General features: G+C 35.8%; 1 protein-coding gene across 9 annotated transcripts in view; it reads right to left on the bottom strand.

Moving 5' to 3' along the window:
• The window catches only part of PIBF1 (progesterone immunomodulatory binding factor 1), a 206,294-nt gene that overhangs the window by 58,574 nt on the left and 124,759 nt on the right, over positions 1-22,961 (bottom strand). For all 9 annotated transcript variants that reach the window (XR_006214658.1, XR_006214660.1, XR_006214666.1 and 6 more), the window contains exons 13-14: positions 20,422-20,512; positions 5,420-5,522 (exon numbers count right to left, since the gene is read on the bottom strand). Coding sequence is in view for 5 of the 9 variants with exons in the window: in XM_042978114.1 (XP_042834048.1) it covers positions 5,420-5,522; positions 20,422-20,512 (194 nt within the window). In the remaining 4 variants the exon portion in view is untranslated. The remainder of the gene's footprint in view (positions 1-5,419; positions 5,523-20,421; positions 20,513-22,961) is intronic.

The raw sequence follows: 22,961 nt of genomic DNA, 5'->3' as shown, positions 1-22,961 counted from the left end.
AATAGAGTTCAAGCCAATAAACCAATAATGAGATCATATAAAATGATAAAAATATTCAGCTAATCCAAAAGAAGGCAGGGAAAAAAAAAAGGACAAGGGAAGAAAGAATAGATGGGATGAATAAAAAACAAATAGCAAGATGACAGACTTATCAAGAGACACATCAAATGTAAATGTTCTAAAAACTCCAATTAAAGTCCTGTTTTGTTAGAATGGATAAAAAAAACTAAGATCCATCTACATATGATGCCTATAAGACAATTATAAAGACATAAGGAAGTTAAAAGTAGAAGAATGGAAAAACATAATACAACATTAAGATTAGTCAAGGGGCGCCCGGTCTCATGGTTCGTGAGTTTGAGCCCTGCATTAGGTTCTGTGCTGAAGTGTGGAGCCTACTTGGTATTCACTCTCTCATCTTTTCTCTGCCCTCCCTCATTTGTTCTTTCTCTCTCTCAAAAATAAATAAAAAAACTTAAAAAAAAAAAAAGACTAGTCAAAAGATGTGAAACCTTTACACTAAAGAATAAAAATGGCAGGATATGGCCAATTAATAGGATAGAATTTCAATATTATTAAGATGTCAATTTTCCCCACTTGATCTGTAGATTCAATGCTATCCCAATGAAAATCAAACCCAGCTTTTTCTTTTTTTCTTTGTAGAAATGATTACAGAATTCATATGGAAATGCAAAGGATACAGAATAGCTGAAAATCTCTGAAATGAACAGAATTAGAGGACCAATGCTATCTAATTTCAAGACATTATAAAGCTTCAGAAATCAAGAGAGTGTGGTCTGGGCATGAAGACAGGCAAATTAGATAACTGGAAACAGGGAGTCTAGAAACAAATTCACACATTTATGACTGATTTTCAACAAGGTCTTTTCAGCAAATGATGTGAGAACAATTTGATTTCAATGTGCAGATAAGTGAATTTCAATCTATACTTTGCAAACAATACAAAAATAAACTAAAAATGGATTACAGACTTAAAACTATGAAACACCATGACAAAAACCCTGTGACTTTGGGTTAGGCAAAGATATTTTAGATACAACACTAAAAACAAAGTCCATAAAAGCACGAATTGATAAACTGGATTTGACAAAAGCTGCTCTTTAAACATGTTTAAGAGATGGAAAAACAAGCCACAGAGTGGGAGAAAATATTTGCAAATCACATATCTGATAAGGGAATTGTATCTAAAATCAACAAATAATACTCAAAACTCAATAATAAGAAAACAATGTGATAAAATGGGCAAAACATTTGAAGACACTTCTCCCAGTGAGAGCAGAGGGCAAAGAGAATCCGAAAAGATGGTCACTGTCGTGAGTCATTAGGGAAAATGCAAATTAAAACCATAATGAGAGACCATGACACACCCATCGGAACTGCTAAAATTAAAAACACGGACCGTATCAAGTCTTTGCAAGGATGTAGAAGAATAAGAACTTTCGTATGCAGCTGGTGGAAATGTAAAATGGCACAAATATTTGTAAACCAGTTTGGCAGTTTCTTAAAACATTAAGCAGGCCCTTAGCCACATGATCCACCTAGTCCACTCCCAGGTCTTTACCCAAAAGAAACAAAAGCATACGTTCATAGAAAGACTGTACATGGATATCCATATATGCATTGTTTGTCACAGGCGAAAACAGCAAACTACCTGAATGCCCATCAACAGGTGAATGAATGCAAAACTGTGGTATACCCATAAATGGAATGCTCCTCAGCAATGAAAAGGGCTATGGGTGAATCTTGAAACGATTAGGCAGAGTGAAACAAGTCAGACCAAAAAAATGTGTGTATATAATATATACACATATTTTATGACTGTATTTATATAAAATATCAAAAACATGGTCAATCTATGGTGACAGAATGCAAGTCAGTGGTTGCCTGAGGACCATCTTGGGGACAGGGAAGTTTGGGAGAGATTCCTAAGGGGCACAAGGAAACATCTGGGGTGATGTATGTGTTCATTATCCACATTTTGGTGATTCCACAGGTATACATGTGTCAAAAGTTATCATATTGTACACTTTAAGTATGTGCAGCTTAGTGTTTGTCAATTATACCTCAATAAAGCCACTATAAAAGGAATATTTGTTTTCATTTTGACTATTTTTTAGCATTCTCATGTTGGCAATTCATTTATGTTTAATCTCAGACATATTCTCAATAACATATTTAACTCAATGGTGATTCTAGCTTTAGTTATTTGTTTTATCTGTATATTATTCTCAAGATTCCAAGCTAGTTTTAATATTTAAACTGTTTAAAAGAATATAGATCCTGAGAGAATTTCCTTCTCTATTTTTTTCACCATGTATCATGAATAGTCAGTTGCTATACTGACTGTACTATCATCTTTCAGATAATTAGTTTATATATTTTCAATTTAAGCAGTATAATTTTTGTGAGGCAAAAACCAGTTAAATCGGCAGAATATTTCAGATTATAATACTTTATTTTCAATCTTAAGGGAAAAGTTATATACTAAGGTAGCCATAAAACTTTTAAGATACGGTTACTGATTCTTTCTCCCAATGTCTTATGAAAAATTTTCAAACATACATAAAAGTACAGAATTGAATAATAGATCCACATATAATCTTCCCCCAGCTCCAAACATGATTGAGATTTTGAGATTCTTCTTTGATTTATGAGCCCTTCCCCCACTTTTTACAGGGTATTTAAAAGCAAATTCTAGGTATCATACCATTTTCTATCACATGTATTTCAGTATTTAAATCTTTTTCTCAATATAAGCCAACAGCTTACCTTAAATGGGGGCGCCTGGGTGACTCAGTTGGTTAAGTGTCTGACTCTTGAGGTGCCTGGGTGGCTCAGTCCGTTGAGTGCCTGACTTCGGCTCAGGTCATGATCTCACAGTTTGTGGGTTTGAGCCCCACACTGGGCTCTGTGCTGACAGCTCAGAGCCGGGAGCCTGTTTCAGATTCTGTGTCTCCTTCTCTCTCTGCCCCTCCCCCACTCGCACTCTGTCTCCCTCTGTCTCAAAAATAAATAAACGTTAAAAAAAAAAGTGTCTGACTGTTGATTTTGGCTCAGGTAATGATCTCAGTTTGCGAGATTGATCCCCACATTGGGCACTGTGCTGACAGCGCAGAGCCTGCTTGGGATTCTCTATCTCCCTCTCCCTCTCTCAAAATAAATAAACTTAAAAAACAATTCCTATTTCAATGAACTGAAGTGTTCAGGAAGGTAGTTTTATTTATTTTTTTTTAAGGTAATATTATGACGTGCAGATATGTACCTATACAAGTATGGACAAGTTTAATTTTTTTTAGAAATATGTTTGATAGGTTATTCTGAAATTAAAACAAACATGAGTGATGTATAATGTATTAGCAAACAGAAATTTCTTTAACCTCTCATTGGTTTCTGTAATCATTTATTTATCCTTTCATGGTGTAGTAGTGCTGGCTTACAGTAGTTTCTGACAGCTGACTAGTAAATTTTCAGGAATTTTGTGAGCTGAATGTTAATACATCTAATATTAAAAACTTTAAATTTACAATAAAATCAATTTTATTTTATTTTTAAAATCAAGACATGTTTTTCTTAAATGTTTATTTATTTTTGAGAAAGACAGACAGTGTGAGCAGGGGAGAGGCAGACAGGGGGAGACTGAGGTTCCGAAGCAGGCTCCATGCCAACAGCAGTGAGCCCGATGTGGGGCCTGAACTCATGAATCATGAGATCACAACCTGAGCTGAAGTTTGATGCTCAACCAACTGAGCCACCCAGGTGCCCCAATAAAATCAATTTTATTAAAAAAAATTTTTTTTTAATGTTTTTATTTATTTTTGAAGGAGAGAGAGAGAGAGACAGAGCATGAGCGGGGGAGGAGCAGAGGGAGACACAGAACCAGAAGCAGGCTCCAGGCTCTAAGCTGTCAGCACAGAGTCTGATGTGGGGCTGGAACTCAAGAACCATGAGATCATGACCTGAGCCGAAGCCGGACGCTCAACCAACTGAGCCACCCAGGCGCCCCAGTAAAATTAATTTTATTAAAAAAAGGGAACAAATTTTCAAAGTCATGGATTTTTAATTACTTTACTATTATCTGTGCTCTTCAGTTTATCCAAGTCTATTGTATCTGTATGGTGGGGAGAATATGTAACAGTGTGCTACTGAGTATCTTTATTCCGTGTGCAGTGACGTGATGTTGGCAGCTCAAAGTTAGTCGCGGTAGGAATATTTATTCCACAGACACAAGAAATGCTCCAAATCTGGCTGTGCCTCGCACTCCTGCCGGCAGAGCTGGCTGTGGCACGACACTCTTCCATCCTAAGTGTAACTCTATGTCGGGCCCCGTAGTAGGAAGTGATTTCTGGTCTTTTGGAATTTGAGCACAGAAATCCTCCTAATGTCACATTATTAAAAGTACTTTAATAGAGGGTACTATAAAGGTAAATATGAACAGGTCCTTCAGAAAACAAAGAATACATGATATGTATTGATAGTCTTTAATATATGCCTCTAAAAATCCCTTTATTATAAGATCGAAGTTTTAAATTATTAACATAAAAAACTTGTTATGCTGAAACTCAGGAAATAAAAGGAATACTAATGAGGTGACATCTTTGGTTATAATTATTTTATTACTCGAATTTCAGAAGTACAGAAAAATGTAATTAGTGTTAAGTAAAAGGATTAAAAATACCATGTACAAATATGTATCTTTTTTAGATGACATAAGGCTAAGGAAAATAAGAAATATGAATCTGAGTTTTAAAAGATACTTTGGGAACTATCATGTACCAAAGAATTTGAGAGCTTAAGAGTATACCAAGTTAAGTGTGTGTTTAATAGATAATTTTTCATCTCTTTAAAAGATGAGGTTTTAAACAGATGGCTACCAGAGGGGAAGTGGGTGGGGGGGGGGTGGGTGGTGGGGGAGGATGGGGGAATAGGTGAAGGGGATTAAGAGTATACTTATTTTGATGAGCACTGAGTAATGTATGGAAGTGTTGAATCACTATACTGTACACTTGAAACTAAGATAACAGTACATGTTCACCACACTGGAATTAAAATTTAAGAAAAAATTTTTAAGATGAGGTTTTATTAAAAAACTCAAAATGCCACCTAAAATCGCCAAACCCGTTTTGCCAGTTGCTACTCTCAGAAATCAAAGCTCCGCCTGTCTAGTCTGCATTTATATTTAGTCTGGGCATTTAATCTCTTTTTTGATCTTAGTTTTACCATACACTGCACGATGTTTTATAAGGCTTTAACAGTAGGTTAGTTTTGTACGTTGTAACATCATTTTGTACTAGCAAACAGCTTATTTGAAAACTGCTCAGAAGATAGACAAAGGAGTAACAGAGAATTAAAATGAACACTGTGATTCTTTATATATGTTTCTTTTGTTTAAGTTATTTACCTCTTGTGAAAGCTGTGTTACTTGGTCCTTTTGATGTTCCAGGTCTTTTAAAACCAGTGAGTTTTGTTTTTCTAACTGAAGCACTCTTCTTGCCAAGTGGACACTAACAGAATGAAGTAAGAAAATTAATGCTTAAAAAAGAGGAATGTTATCTAGGATATTAAAAATGTGTTTGTGTGCTTAAAAATTGACTTACCATTTCCTAGTAATTCTTAAATATTTACAGAAAAAATATGGAGTCAAATATTATCAGGTGTCAACAGTGGAAGACCAATATCCAAACAGCTCAGAATTTTGAAAGTAACATTAAAATCTCCATAATAATATAACTGTGATATATTGATTACTGCAGTAATGGCTTCTAGCCCTTGCTATGAAAGTAGAGTTACATTATACTTGCTTGAAAAGCCCACAGACAGCAATTTACAGCTTTCTCCATTTTTATAAAAATTTCCCATTTACAAACAAATCAGGCAATTAGTTGAAATAATAAGCCTGCACTTTGAAAAGCTTCAGTGTTTCCCTCACACAACCTGATGCCTTTTATAATACAAAAAACAACTGAATAGAGTTTCCATTGAAAGTAGAGATGAAACAGATGCATGAAACATGGGGAATGTCTCAGTAGTAAAAGATCACCTTCTGACTATCACATGATCACAACTTACTGTACAGAGTGTAACCTTTAGTATTTAACATCACATTAAACATGAAATACCCCAATTCCACTTTTAAGACACAATAAAAAAAAAAAAGTTCAGTTATAAAATCATTCCTCCTAAAAACTAGGGGGAAAAAAAGTGGTAGAATTCTTTAAAGAACTGCTAATACTGTTGAGAAGACATGTTGCTCCAAAGACCCTGTCTGTGATTCTAAAAAATTAATAATTTCTTATTTATCATATTTTCATATTCTATATGAATTAATCTGAATTGCAAAAGCTGTGGAATCTGAGAGGCCAAGATGTTATATAATGACACGGCATAAAATATTTTCATTAATTTTTGAGACAGAGAGACAGAGCATGAGCAGGGGAGGGACAGAGAGAGAGGGAGACACAGAATGAAAAGCAGGCTCCAGGCTCCGAGCTGTCAGCACAGAGCCCGACACAGGGCTCAAACTCACGAACCCAAGATCATGACCTGAGCCAAGGTCGGACGCTCAACTGATTGAGCCACCCAGGTGCCCCTAAAATATTTTCATTTTAAAGAAAATTATTTTATTTATATGTGGAACAGGAACAATTCCATTATATTTTTAAATATTTCCTAATCTTGGATAAAGGAATGCAGACAAAAAATTCTGAAAATAATGCTAAACATCATCCTATACATCCATTTCTAAGGCCTTGTTATTCCAAATGAAAAAGATGAGTTCTGATAAAAGTTTATACAGCAAATTGGGGAGTTTGTTTAGATATGCTCATTTCTAAATTTCTATCTTTCCAACTGGCATAAGATTTTGTCTTAATCAGCTAAAGTTAGAGGCAGAAAATACACAGTCCTTATTTTTTGACCATCACTTAAAAAATTTTTTTAACATTTATTTATTTTTGAGAGAGAGAGAGACAGAGTGTGAGCCGGGGAGGGGCAGAGAGAGAGGGAGACACAGAATCTGAAGCAGGCTCCAGGCTCCGAGCTGTCAGCACAGAGGCTGATGCGGGACTCGAACTCACGAACCATGAGATCATGACCTGAGCCGAAGTTGGATGCCTAACTGACTGAGCCACCCAGGTGCCCTGACAATCTTTTTTTTTTTTTTTTTAATAAAATACAGCTTTACTGACACATAATTTTATTGCTATGTAATTTACATATTATAAAGTCCATCCATTTAAAGTGTTCAATTCAATGGTTTTTAGTATGTTTAGAGTTATACAACTAACACTATAACCTAATTTTAGAATATTTTGATTACAAAAGAAGTATTTCCCTGTTAGCATTGCTCCCCATCCTCCTGCCAGCCCTAGGGAACCACTAATCTATTTTCTTCCTTTACAGATTTTACAGGTGTTTACGGATTATGGCTACCCCATTTTGTATCTCCCAATCTAAAATATGCCAAGTTCTCTCAAATTTGACCCTAAAATAAGATCTCTACAAATAAGTCTTAAGGCTAATTTTATGTTATGTTTACAGCTTTAATACATAAACATCAGTATTTTATATCATTAACTCTGTTTTTTACTAAGGTAATAAAAATCCTTGGAGTTATCTTCACTCATATTTTCATTTTCTTCCTCATCCTTCATAAATGTTAGGAATAAGTCTCCCACAGAAAGATGAGGGTCTTTTTGTACACAGTTAATTTCTCAGTAAATGGATGTTGAAGGTACAGACCATGTTTGTGCCATGCTCAGAATAGAATAATAACACAATCAAAGGCTACTACACAGAAAACAGTTGCGGATGACATTCAATGAAAGATAAAAGGATGCGAGAAAATAATCAGATGCAAAGGTCACCCATTACCAACATTCTGAAGACGATAATGACTCGAAGACATCAAGTTTAATAACAGCAAGTAGCTCATTTGGTTTGGGTGCTTTTTGGTTTGTTTGGGAATTGAATAATGCTCTTACGCAGATATGGTGTGATACCATTTATCAGTGCAAAATATCACATGATATAAAACAGTGAATTCGAGAAATTCTTGACATGCTGGTGCCTAAGCCCTAATACCAGGGCTACCTCCTTCTACTAAAAATTGCCCTGATTTTGGTTGGGGATTCTGACTGAGGAAAATCAACTCTAAATAGAAGGGAGCTATCTTACGAGGCCTCGAAATGCTCCTAATGTGTTCTATACTGTTCTGATTACTAGCATATAGAACTATTTTATTGAGGGGTGCGTGGGTGGCTCAGTCGGTTAAGCAGCTGACTCTTGATTTGGGCTCTGGTCTTGATCTCATGGTTTGTGGGATCGAGCCTCGCACTGAGTTCTGCACTGAGTGTGGAGCCTGCTTGGGATTCTCTCTCTCCCTCTCTCTCTCTGTTCTCCCCGGCTCACGCTCTCTTGCCAGAAGCCAAGCTATCCAACCAGCCTGATGGCAGGGCCCGGGCAGTGGACGGATCAGGACTGCAGGGAGGCCCACTGACAGTGAAGCTTCTTGTACTCCTGCTTTTATGTAATTTGGCCTTAATAAAAGTACCTGGGGAATTGTCTGTTGGGGAACTGCCCTTGACAGGCCCCCTGAGAAAAGAACCATTGGGGAAAGAAATAAGATTCCACAAGGAAATTGTGTGGCCCTGCATTTAGCCCTTGCCACCCCCTATAAAGACTCCAGCCAAGGAAGGAACAAATGGATTTGAAAGCCCCACTCCGGTAACTAAGGAGTGTATCTATGGGCACAGGTTACTCCAACCCCTAGGCCCACTTGGCCCCCAGGACTCTCTCTCTCTCTCAAGTAAATAAATATTAAAAAAAAAAAAAGAACTATTTTATTGAGAAAAACTTTCTAAGAACTGATGCTGACAAGAATGACTGTGACTTTTACTATGAATGTTGGTATCACTTATGATACATAATATTTATAATGTAGAAGACATGGTGGTATAACTGGTCTCCAATTGATGCACTGATCACATTTAAAACATTTACTTCTAAGTCACTGTAAAGACAGCAGAACACATTTCTTCACAGACATTTCAGAAATGGTACTAAGTATTAAGGTTCTTAGATTGCCCTAAATGACACATTTAGCCCATGGATTATGGATGTTACAGAAACAAAACAAAACAAAAACAAAAAACACAAACAAAAATATTGTGAAATCTAGGACATGCAGAAAAAACGAGAAATAAAATTTTTGATCATTATCATATTTACAATGAAACAAAAATGATTCAAAAATTAGAATTTTTTTCTTGATCATAAATATCAATGTCTGTAGAAAAGCAGGTTGAATTAGAAGAAATGTATTTACTAACTCATTCACCAAGATATTCATGAACATTAAAAAAAAATTTATTAAAAGCCCATAACTTATATAGGTACCAGGAATACACAGTTTCTACCTGGAGGATCTGATAGTCTCCTGAGGAAGACGGACAAATAAATTACCATAGTGTGCTAAATGATAAGAAAGGGCACACTGAGGAATGAAGACTAATAGTAATCTGGAGAGGAAGCAGAGAAATAGCATTCTGGGTAGAGAGAAAAGCATAGGTAAAGGATGATGTGCAGGGAGGTATGCTGTGGATTGATAAAATGTATGGCGCATGGTGAAGGCTGAAGCTAGAGAGACAGAGGCAGGGACATATGAAAGACCTTAAATGACAAGCTGAGTTTGGATTTTATCATTAAATCGGGTAGGCATAACATGATCAGGTCTGCACTTGAGAGAGTTCTCTATCAATACGGTGGAGAAGGAAGAACATTTGAGCCAATCAATTATAAAGTTAAGATCACAGTCTAGACTGGTGGTCTCCAAAAGCAATTACGTACAAAACAATCCACTGAAGTGTGGGAAATTTTATTTATATTTATTTTACTATTAAGTGTCTTTAAATTTTAATTTTCTATGTAGTTTTGTATTTTAACATACATGTTATTCATAGGATAGTACATGTATATAATTGAGAGATAAATACATGTACATATATTGGTGGGTGAATGTTCAATTTTTTTTTCCCCAATAGGGAGTCATATCAAAAAGTTTGGAGACTGTTGGTCTAGGCCAGTTTTGTCCAATAGAAACATAATGCAAGTCCACATGTAATTTAGAAATTTTTAGTAGCCATATTTAAAATAGTACACAGCCCTTACCTTACATGACATAAAAAAATTAACTTAAAGTATGCCAAAGACCTAAATGTAAACACTAAAATATAAATGCTTAGAAGAAAACATAGGAGTACGTCTTCAACACAGGAGTAAATCTTCCTGACTTTAGATAAAGGATTCTCAGATATGGCACCAAAAGCACAAGCAACAAAAGAAAAATTAGATAAAGTGGACTGCATCATAATTAAAAAGTTTTGTGCTTCAAAAGACACCATTAAAAAAATGAAAAGATAACTCATGAAATGGAAGAGAACATTCCAAAATGCCTATCTGATAAGGGACTCGTATCTAGAAAAATAAAGAACTCTTATAACTCAACAATAAAAACACAATCCAATTATAGCAGTCACAGCAGTGCTATGTGCTATAGAAAATTCTAAATAATTACATAAGTTTATCTTTGCACACCTTGTACTGCCATTTCCTCAGAAAGCATAATGACTGTGTCAAAACACATGTGCATTACGGATTTTCAGACATTTCTCTCGAAAGATTGGTATAAATTTAAGTTCTCATGAACTACAATGAAAAGTTCTCCAAGGACTAGAATTTTTATTTATTTTGTTCTCTAATGTATTCAAAATACCTTGAATAATATTTGGTACAAAGGAAGTAGGTGTTCAGTAATAAACTGTTGAAAGACTGAACTTTATAAGACCTCCTTGTTTCTTCATGCCCTAGTACATTGCTCAGGTCATGATCTTGTGGTTTGTGGGTTCGAGATCCACATCGGGCTCTGTGCTGACAGTGCCAAGGCTAGAGCCTGCTTCCGATTCTGTCTCCCTCTTTCTCTGCCCTACCCCACTAGTGCTCTCTCTCTCTCTCTCAAACTTAAATAAATATTAAAAAACATTAAAAAAAAATAAAAATATGAAGGCCTTTTGTAATGTCAACTGAACCAACCTTATTTTCCATCAATGTCTACTCCACTTACTGTCCCATAAACATGTTTTATATATTCCTTGCACTATACATACGTCTGTTGGTTCCCCGTCTGGAGACGGCAGACTATTTCACTGCTTGACAGATGCAAGTTTTTCTTTTCTTTTTTTTTTTTTTTTCTGTCATTCTTACATAGATCCAACTTTTTCTTAAAGGCTCCTTGCAAGTTCTACTTCCTCCATTTCTGATCATGCTAGTCTTCACTGATCTCTATTCCTCTGACTGACATAGTCTAGCGTACAATACAGCTCTAAATTATACATTTTTGGGTGTTTCTTAATATTCTTTGACATGTGTTAATCTTTTCTTTCCCAAAAGATGCTACTTACATGAAGACAAGGTCTTATCCCCTGTGGTGTGTACTAATGAAAGCAGCACTGAATAAATCCTTCTTAATCAATTTTGCTGTAAATGCATTTTGTTTACATGAACACACTGCTAGAAACCATATTCTTAGGTTGCAGAGCTTCAATATTAAAGTATGACTAGTGCTCAGCAACTGAGCATTAAACTAGTAATAAAAACATACATAAAGTTGATAAGGGAAGGCAAATATTACAGATGCCAGTTCATTTCTTTTATACTTCAACCTCCTACATCTTTAAATGTGGCATATTTTAGTGAATGATTTAGTGTCACAGGTAGATTCTTTTTTTTAAAATATAATTTATTGTCAAATTGGCTTATAATTTTTTTTAACGTTTATTTATTATTGGGAGACAGAGAGGGACAGAGCGTGAGCAGGGGAGGGGCAGAGAGAGAGGAAGACACAGAATCTGAAGCAGATTCCAGGCTCTGAGCTTTCAGCACAGAGCCTGATGTGGGGCTTGAACTTACAAACCGTGAGATCATGACCTGAGTCAGACTCTTAACCGACTGAGCCACCCAAGTACCCCTCAAATTGGCTTATATACAACACCCAGTACTCATCCCAACAAATGCCCTCCTCAATGTCCATTGCCCATTTTCCCCTCTCCACACCTGCGCACCGCCCCCCCCCCCCCCCCCCCCCCCGCCCCAGCCATCTACCCTCAGTTTGTTCTCTGGATTTAAGAGTCTCTTGTGGTTTGCCTCCCTCCCCCTCTGTTTGTACTATTTTTTTCCTCCTTCTCTTCCCCAATGGTCTTCTGTTAAGTTTCTCAAGTTCCTCATATGAGTGAAAACATATGATATCTATCCTCTGACTGACTTACTTCACTCAGAATACCTTCCAGTTCCATCTACGATGCTGTAAATGGCATGATTTCATTCTTTCTCATTGTCAAGTACTATTCTATTGTATATATAAACCAAATCTTCTTTATCCATTCATCAGTTGGTGGACATTTAGGCTCTTTCCAAAATCTGGCTATTGTTGAAAGCGCTGCTATAATCATTGGGGTACATGTACCCCGATGCATTAGCACTCCTGTATCCTTTGGGTAAATTCCTAGTAGTGGTATTGCTGGGTCGTAGGGTCTCCACATTGTTTTCCAGAGCGGCTGCACCAGTTTGCATTCCCACCAACAGTGCAAGAGGGTTCCCGTTTCTCCACATCCTTGCCAGCATCTGTAGTTTCCTGATTTGTTCATTTTAGCTACTCTGGCTGGTGTGAGGTGGTATCTCAGTGTGGGTTTGATTTGTATTTCTCTGAGGATGAGTGATGTTGAGCATCTTTTCACGTGTCTGTTGGCCATCTGGATGTCTTCTTTGGAAAAGTGTCTATTCATGTCTTCTGTCCATTTCTTCACTGGATTGTTTTTCAGGTGTGGAGTTTGGTAAGTTCTTTATAGATTTTGCATACTAGCCTTTTATCTGATATGTGATTTCCAAATATCTTTTCCCATTCTGTTGGTTGCCTTTTAGTTTTGTTGATTGTTTCCTTTGCAGTGCAGAAGCCTTTAATCTTGATGAGGTCCCAATAGTTCATTTTTGGTTTTAATTCCCTTGCCTTTAGAGATGTGTTGAGCAAGAAATTGCTGTAGCTGAGGTTAAAGAGGTTGTTGCCTGCTTTTTCCTCTAGGTTTTTGATGGTTTCCTGTCTCACATTTAGGTCTTTCATCCATTTTGAGTTTATTTTTGTGTACGATGTAAGAAAGTGGTCTAGTCTCATTCTTCTGCATGTTGCTGTTCAGTTCTCCAAGCACCATTTGCTAAAGAGACTGTCTTTTTTTCCACTGGATGCTCTTTCTTGTTTTGTCAAAGATTAGTTAGCCACTCATTTGTGGGTCCAATTCTGGGTTCTCTATTCTATTCCATTGGTCTATGTGTCCGTTTTTATGCCAATACCATAATGTGTTGATGATTACACCTTTTAGTAGAGGCTAAAGTCTGGGATTGTGATGCCTCGCGCTTTGGTCTTCTTAATTATTACTTTGGCTATTTGGGGTCTTTTGTGTTTCCATTAAAATTTTAGGATTGTTTGTTCTAGCTTTGAGAAGAATGCTGGTGCAATTTTAATTGGGATTGCATTGCATGTGTAGATTGCTTTGGGTAGTATTGACATTTTAACAATATTTATTCTTCTAATCCATGAGCATGGAGTGTTTTTCCATTTCTTGTGTCTTCTTCAATTTCCTTCATAACCTTTCTATAATTTTCAGCATACAGATCTTTTACATCTTTGGTTAGGTTTACTCCTAGGTATTTTATGGTTCTTCGTGCAACTGTAAATGGGATCAGTTTCTTTAATTCTCTTTCTGTTGCTTCATTGTTGGTGTATAAAAATGGAACTGACTTCTGTACATTGATTTTGTACCCTGAGATTTTGCAGAATTCCTGTATCAGTTCTAGCAGCCTTTTGGGTTTTCCATGTAGAGTATCATGTAGTCTGCAAAAAGTGGAAGATTGACTTCTTCTTTGCCAAATTTGATGCCTTTTATTTCATTTTGTCATCTGATTGCTGATGCTAGGACTTCCATCACTATGTTAAACAGCAGTGGTGACAGTGAACATCCCTGTCGTGTCCCCAATCTCAGGGGGAAAGCTCTCAGTTTTTCCCCATCGAGGATGATACTAGCTGTGGGCTTTTCATATATGGCTTTTATGATGTTCAAGTATGTTCCTTCTATCCTGACTTTCTTGAGGGTTTTTATTAAGAAAGTATGCTGTGTTTTGTCAAATGCTTTTTCTACATCAATTGACAGGATCATATGGTTCTTATCCTTCCTTTTATTAATGTGATGTATCACACTAATTGATTTGCAAATATTAAACCAGCCCTGCAGTCCAGGAACGAATCCCACTTGATCATGGTGAATAATTCTTTTTATATGCTGTTGAATTTGATTTGCTCATATCTTGTTGAGAATTTTTGCATTCATGTTCGTCAGGGATATTGGTCTATAATTCTCCTTTTTAGTGGGGTCTCTGTCTGGTTTGGGAATCAAGGTAATGCTGGCTTCATAGAATGAGTCTGGAAGTTTTCCTTCTGTTCCTATTTTTGGGAACAGCTTGAGAAGGATAGGTATTAACTCTGCTTTCAATGTCTGGTAGAATTCCCCAGGGAAGCCATCTGGTCCAGGACTCTTATTTGTTGGGGAGATTTTTGATAACTGATTCAATCTTTTCACTAGTTTTGGGTGTCACAGGTAGATTCTGTGTAGAAACCCGGGGTGTTAGAAGTGGGAAGAAAGAAATTCACTTTAACTATAATTCAAAGCAAGACAAATGAAGAATTTCTCCTCTATGTGGCTGAGTTCATATCTCCTTAAGCACAATGCACATAGAATGCAAACAAGTCCTTCCCAAGTTCTTTATGAAAAGTAACTATGGATACAGTCGGGAAAAATGACTCCTGCTAAAGGCTAGTTATTTATTTATTTTGTACAGAATGTACTAAACTCAAGAAAGCTTTGCTTTTACAGGCTATCTGTTGAGACACTAAAGTAGGTACAACTTAACAATACTTCTTTGTAATTATATTAACTGCCATGTGACTGTGAATTCTACCTGTACCAAGATTAAGTTCAACATCAACTAAAAATGAATGCTACAAGACTATAGTTTTGTATTTAAGTATTAAATGAAATGGGGCGCCTGGGTGGCTCAGTCGGTTAAGTGACCGACTTCGGCTCAGGTCATGATCTCGTGGTTTGTGAGTTTGAGCTCTGCGTTGGGGTCTGTGCTGACAGCTCGGAGCCTGGAGCCTGCTTCAGATTCTGTGTCTCCTTCTCTATCTCTGTCTCTCCCCCGCTCACACTCTGTCTCTGTCTCTCTAACAAATAAGTAAACATTTAAAAAAATAAAAAAGAAATAAATATTAAATGAAAATTTCACCTGTTACCTGGTAAAATTATTCCCGCCAAGGAATAACCCCACCAAGGTCATCTTTCAGCTCCCTCATCACTTCTTGACTCCAAATAAAACTTATTCTCTTAGATCTGTCAATGGAAGTAGCACTTCCGATTATTACGTAATTTCATAGTAGTAGAGCCCAGCCGATACGGACAAGGTAGATCTTCATCTGTGTATGAGATGTCAAAGCACAATGGAGGATTGATGTTCTGCCTCAATTCCTTCAATCTTGGTATGGTTTTCTTAGTATCACCAAAACTCTAAATAAATATCTGTATTTATTTAGTTACTTGCTAATTAGTTACTTGCCTGAAATAGCATTTGGCTCCTTGATCTTTTTCAATTTTAGGTCAGAGATTTATCTCTATTAGTATGGCATAAAAAAAAAAAAAAAAGGTTCCAAAAAAGGGGCACACGTACCAGAATGATTCTAGCTTCAGAACTCCTCACGTTGGCACCTATACTGCCTGCTCTACTGGTAATTATTGAAAACCAAATAATGGTCTCAAGCTGATTATCTACAGTCATATGACACTTTCTCTAGGTTCTTCTATAGGTTTAAACTCTCAAGTTGATCACGAATAGAATGGCAGTAACTTTTTAAAGGACTATTCCAAAAACAAACCCAAATAAGAACAACTTTCCCCAAGGACAAAAATGACAACTCACATACTCTCACATGAGAAGAAAGAGAGAAACATTTTCATTTTACACAAAAGTCTGCTAGAGGAAAAAAAAGTTTTCTCAGCTTTAATATTTTCCTTTATTATAAGGTTCAATGTACTGTGAAAATTTCAACTTAACACTTTATAAAACTAGACAGAAACTAAAACAAAAGGTCTGGAGTATGCAGTAAATCTAGCAGTTTGAAAGGTTTAAAAACCTTCAGAAACAGCTCTTCATTCAGATCTGCCAAAGCAAACAGAGAAGCGCACACTAAGACCACGCTAGTGCCTGGCAGTTCCCCAATTAAGATGCGGGTTAAAGAGCATAACCAAAACATGTAACCAGAAAATCTTGTTTGCTATTTTCAAAACAATCATGACCGAAACAAAAACATTACTTCAGATTTTCAAGTTTAGTCAAGTCAAGAAGAGCCCATTTCATTTTAATCTACTTAATTGTATAAGCCCTTTTAACTTACTGCAACTTTGTCCCAGAAAGAGTTTAATGTGATATTTAGTTATTGTTCATATCTCCACTGAAACGTCAACCTGTGAGTAAGCTTATTTGATAATTACAATGTGCTTAAAAGACAGTTTTTGGGAGTTATTTTTCAAACTACAAAAGCTAATTTTGCTACTTTTTTATAGGAAACTGGCATTACAGTATATGTCTTAAAATTGATTGACAGATACCAAAAAATCTCAAAACCGGTTTCATGTCCAGGGGAGTGTCTCGACTAATTATTTTAAAAAGTCTCATTACAATTCTCAAACAAAATGATTTTAATTAAAACCTTAAATTGTACCTAAAGTTTTTGGAACACTAGCTTTTCCTCTAAAATCAACTGTGTAATTTACTCTAAGAAACATTAACTGGTATAACCAGTTAACATTTCCTAAATAACCCACTGTGTGCCAGGGACTGTGTGGTGAAATTTGCATCCATTTTCTCACTTTAATTTCATAATATACCTTGAGTAGCAACAGGTAACCAATGAAAATTTTCAGTGACTATTGAATTTATTAACAACAACATGAAACTCAAAGCAGAAGGCCTAACAATTAAAGGTTTGGATAACTATTAAAAATTATCTTTTTGAAGACTATTCAGTGATACGAGAAACGTTCAAGATGGAGTTGTAAGAAAAAATATTAACTTCCCATGTTTAATACCCTAAATATGCAAGAAGACATATGTATATCTATTATACATTTTTGAATGGTTACCTTTGGATGGTAGGATTACTAACAATTTTCTAAAATAAACATAATATTTTTATAATCAGAAATCTGTTCCAATTAAGCGTTAACCTAAAGTACCTAAACCTGGCTGTTGAATGTATGAGATTTCACATTGAACTTAGTATGAATGGTACTAAGTGTACCATTTACTTACTATACTAAGTGTATAGTAGTTGAAAAGTAAGTTCCTTTGAAATTCTCATGTATCTTGGCGTAGACTAATGCATAATGAAAACTTTATTATGCAAACATTTCATTTGCCGTTCTGATTGAGTTGTTTTATAATGCACCTTCAGTTTCTATTGCTTTAATTTTAAATGTGAAGAATTAAATATAGACTCTCTCAAAGGTTACATTGCTTTCATCTTAAATCAGTTAAACAGAGAATGAAGCCATTGACTTCTTTACAAATAGCTACTGAAAGTGAAATACAGACTTTGCAAACTTTGGATATGTGTCAGACCCTAAAAGAGGGATCCTCTTTGCCACTGCTCATTTTTACACATATAGTAGGTACTCAATAAAAGATGTTGAAGGAATACATAAACGTCCTCTCTGGATATCTAGACTTACTTTCCTTTCACTCAGTTTAGATGACCTGAGAAGCACTTCCTCAAAATAACCCTCTGGTTCACCATGAGACGAATGCCTGGCACCAGCTGGTAGGAGATATTAATAGTATGCCCATTAGGCACTTGTTCAAGGCACACAGATAGCTCAGTGATAAAATCTTCAGAAATATTTGGATAGTTAAAATTATTCAGAATATGAATCAGTTGTGGTTCTTTGAATCTCCACTCTAATTATTAAGGAATCAACATCTGTTTTTGGAAATTCTTTAAAAAAAAGTAAGGTAACAGCAATAATTGCTTTCAATTTTAGAGGAACTCAGCATTTAGGGCTAAATAAAAAAGCTTACAACAGCAAAATTCTTTTTTCCTTGTGACAAAGATTCTTTGGAAGGATTCATATGCTAAAAAAGAAGAGAATAGACTTTTTCCTTCAAATTTCAATTTTTAGTATATACCAAGCATTTACCACTGACCAAGAAGTCTCTTCCCCACAAAAGTGTATTTCTATTCCCCCCTAGGCAATATAATGCTCAAAAACAGTTATACGGGGAAAATTACAAAATAGCCTAGGTCATCCTTAATGACTCATGAGGGACTGAGCAGAGAAGGGGAATGGGATGGGACTACAGCTCATTTTTCAAATAATACATAATTTAGAAATACTTGCACCTTCACCAGACAGAATTAACCATTCCAACTATAAAATAATACTTGACAGTCATCTATCCTTGGTCTAAAATTCTTCCAGATATTTAGTTTAACCAGTAAGAGACATACATTCAAAGCACCCATTTGTTTTGTTATAAAATGGCCTATATCTTACATCATAGCGTTAAAGACATTTTATTCTCTTAGCCATCACTTCAAAGTTTCTACAAAACTATTAGAGTTCAGATGAATTGTTTTTCTTACATAATGTGTAAGGTCTCTAAACACTTAAATCAACTCAAATAAAAATAAAAGATAAACAAGCAGTTGGGGTGCCTGGGTGGCTCAGTTGGTTAAGTGTCTGACTTTGGCTCAGGTCATGATTTCATGGTTTGTGGGTTTGAGCCCTGTATTGGGCTTTTTGCTGTCAGCCTACTTCTGATCCTCTGTCCCTCTCTCTCTCTCTCTCTCTCTCTCTGCCCCTCCCCTGCGTGTGTGCACTCTCTTTCTCTTTAAAAAAAAATAAAAACATTGAAAAAAAAAGATAAACAAGCAGATTTGAATCCTTAAATACTCAGATGAACAGACAATTCTACTAGGTATCTTATACCATGCTAGGTAGAGACAGAGAATAAACAAAAGATATCATTGCTGACCTTCAGGAACCTTCCATTTGGCTGGGGAAATGTGGGAAACAAGAGCTAATGAGATAAGATAAATGCTCTATTATGTGGTATGGAGCAAATAGATGTTTATAGGCATAGAGATAGACTACCCTGATTTTAGGTAGAGAGGCAAGGAAGGTTGGAGAGGTGGGGGCATGTGGAAGGGCCTGGAAGTCTGGCAGTAATATTTAGATGTGACACGGTAGCATATGGGACAGTCAGATGTTTTTGCATAGGAGGATGAGTTAAAGTGAGAGAAAGAAGTTAGATAAAAAAAAATTTAGCTAGGTCAACTGGAAAACTGATTAATATAGGTACAATTTCTCTCTCAGTGTACTTAAAATTTTTTTTTTAACATTTATTTATTTTTGAGAGACAGAGATAGAGTGTGAGCAGGGGAGGGTCAGAGAGAGGGAGACACAGATCTGAAGCAGGCTCCAGGCTCTTAGCTGTCAGCACAGAGCCTGATGCGGGGCTTGAATTCACGGACCGTGAGATCATGACCTGAGCCAAAGTTGGACACTTAACCGACTGAGCCACCCAGGTGCCCCATAGTATACTTTAAACAGAATCTCACAAAATCACTAGGATCTTCCCCAAATTTTCTTGGTCTTCACAAAGTCTTTTATACTTTCTTTCTTTCTTTTTTAATTTACATCCAAGTTAGCATATAGTGCTATGATGATTTCAGGAGTAGATTCCGGTGATTCATCCCCTATATAACACCCAGTGCTCATCCCAACAAGTGTCCTACCTAATGCCCCTACTTTTAATCATAATATAATGTGCTATCTCATCTCTCTCTCTGTGTCCCTCTTTCTCTTTCTCAAGTATATATCAAGGAATGTACACAGGTGAATAAAAAACAAGAGAAAAAGGAAGCCTATTTAATTTTAATCTGAAAACTGTTGGTACAAATGCATTTGTAGCACACTTGAAATTAATGTGAAAATAAAATCACAATGGTGTCATTATCACTGAATCTAATTCTAGGAAAATACTAATGTACACTTGTAGTTTATTGATCATTAAACTCACTTAAAAATACATGAAATGAAGGATTATAACTTACTGTGCTTTATTTTGTGAGCAATTTAATATTTATGCATACTAAGAATAAAGTAACTTTACTTTGCACATTATCAAAAAGCATAATGTAATTACATTTAGCTTGAGTAGATAAGTAAAACAAATATATATTGATTTTACCTTTGCTTTAGTCGTCTTTTGGCTGTTGTGGGAACATTAGCACCATAGCCATAGGAAAAAAGAACCCTTTCAGCTTCATCTTCATTTTCAACTGAAAAATATTAAAGTGTATGATGTAAAATAAGTGGGTTTTTTTCTTAAAAAGCACAGCAAAAGTGAAAATAAAAGAGGTCATACCAATGAATCAGGGAGCATAAGAACATTAAAAAGGGCTAATGCACAATCTCAAACAGTCCATTTGTAAGTAGAGCATATTTCTTAAAGTATATGGTTGCTTAAATTTGTTCCATTTATTTTTAAAAGGTGTAATGGCTTGCATCATAGGACATGTTAAATTTTCTTGTTATAAAGCATAATAATTTAAGGGGCGCCTGGGTGGCTTAGTCGGTTAAGCCTCTAACTCTTGGTTTTGGCTCAGGTCACGATCTCACGGTTTGTAAGTTTGAGCCCTGCATAGGCCTCTGTGTTAATGGTGGAGAGCCTGCTTGGGATTCTCTCCCCTCTCTCTCTGTCTCTACCCCGCTTGCTCTCTTGCTTAAAACTAAATAAATAAACTTAAAAAAATTTTTTTTTTAAATAAAGCATAATAATACAGATGCTGTGATAGTCTGAGTGATTCTAGGATTTTTGCATGGAAAGTATGTTTTGTAATTATAAATAAGTAACAATAACATCAATTTCATTATTTCTCTTCTTGATAAAATACATGACTATTTTTTAAAATATTTACTTATATTTGAGAGAGAGAGAGAGACAGACAGAGCATAAGTGGGGGACAGGCAGAGAGAGACAGGGAGACACAGAATGTGAAGCAGGCTCCAGGCCCTGAGCTGTCAGCACAGAGCCCGACACAGGGCTCAAACCCATGAACCATGCGAGATCATGACATGAGTTGAAGTTAGATGCTTAACCGAGTCACCCAAGAGCCCTAAGAAATGACTACTTTTAATTAGGAAAGATGTTCACTATTTTATCAGAACAAGTTAATTTTAACTTGTAATAATGAAATTGTGTATTTAAGTAGGCTACTCTGTGAAGAAAATGTGCAGTCCTGAGAATGTATTGATAGCCTTTTTTTTTTATTACAAAAAAATACAGCAAAACCATTTACTTTTAAATTCTGCCATTGTCACATCACTCTTTTTCAGAAGGAATTTTAACTGACAGGTTAACATTATGGTTAAAAAGTTTAAATGCAATGGCAATTTTACTGTAAACTGGGATTAAAAAATACTTAAAGTTCATAAAAACTAAAGGTTTACTAGCTCATATAAAAGCAGTCAATGACATTTAACAATTTTTATAACATTTTTTAACAATCATATTTTAACATTAAAAAGAGAAACCTCTCAGTTTCAGACTTAAAACAAAGCCACATATTTTACACTACTAAGTGAAGCTATTTGGAGGCCCATTACTGTAATATGCATATATTTGCTGACTGATCCTTTTACAGTATAGTAAGAATTTTAATAAGATTTTTCTTGTTGTCCTTCAATTTTATCCCTAGTTTTCATGGTAAACCAGGGTCAGTTTTCAGAAATAGAGTTATTAGTTGTCAGGTAAATGTAGAAGCAAGAGATGATATAGGTCATTGCCAATAGTGTTACCAGCTATCATAGGTCCAAGATGAGTTCTCCAATTCAGCTCTATCAGAATGGCAAAATAGCTCTATTAGTGCTGTTATTTAGACACCTACCTGACTCTTGTCTCAAAATTCAGAAGGAAGAGGGTAAATTCAGTTAATATCTCAAAAACCCATCAGTTAGAAATCAATGGACATCTGAAATTTGAGTTTAATACCTAATGGATTAGTAACTCATAGGATAACTATTCTATTGGTGATTTAATTATAGAAACAATGGTAGATGGTACTAAGGAGATATGAATGTGTCTTAGAAGTACAGAGCACCGAACATCTATATCTGAGTGCCACCATTTTTCTCAAGCTAGAAGCATCAGGAGGCTGTGGGGAGACAAACGTTCATAGAGAAGGCACAGGAGGGCCTGTGCATGTGTAAAGGCACAGAGGTGTGACATTTTAGTAATTATGAGGTAAGTGGTTGGAGTTCACTTAGAGAACAATGGTAGTAGAAAGATAGGCTTAGTTCCAATTGTGAATGGAATGAAATTTTATTTGCTAGGCTAAGGAGTTTGGATTTTTATTCCACAGTCAACAAGAAACTAACAGAGACTAATTCAGAAAGGTAACATGACCAAAAGATCTTTGTTGCTGATGCTGATATTGCAGAAAAAAATTCTAACAATGGGGAAAAGGATGGCCTATTGTAGCACAGAGAACTCCTCACAAGTTATGGTAATAATCCAGTTGAAGAACAGTCCAGAAAAGCAAGAGAGGATGAATAAAAAAAGTTAGATGCTAGACAACTGAATAGGTGTGGAGGTGAGAGGAGGCACTAGAGAGAATGAGGGAGACATGGAGGTTGACAAAAGCTGGATGGTAATCAGACTTTAACCTTACTAACAGATCAAGAATACAATAAAATTAGTAAGTTTTAGAGAAGAAAAAATAAATGTGA

Source organism: Panthera tigris, chromosome A1, assembly GCF_018350195.1.
Source record: "Panthera tigris isolate Pti1 chromosome A1, P.tigris_Pti1_mat1.1, whole genome shotgun sequence".
In the NCBI taxonomy this organism is placed as follows: domain Eukaryota; kingdom Metazoa; phylum Chordata; class Mammalia; order Carnivora; family Felidae; genus Panthera; species Panthera tigris.
Note: the sequence above shows the minus strand (reverse complement) of the source record. Positions and strands in the feature narration are given on the sequence as shown.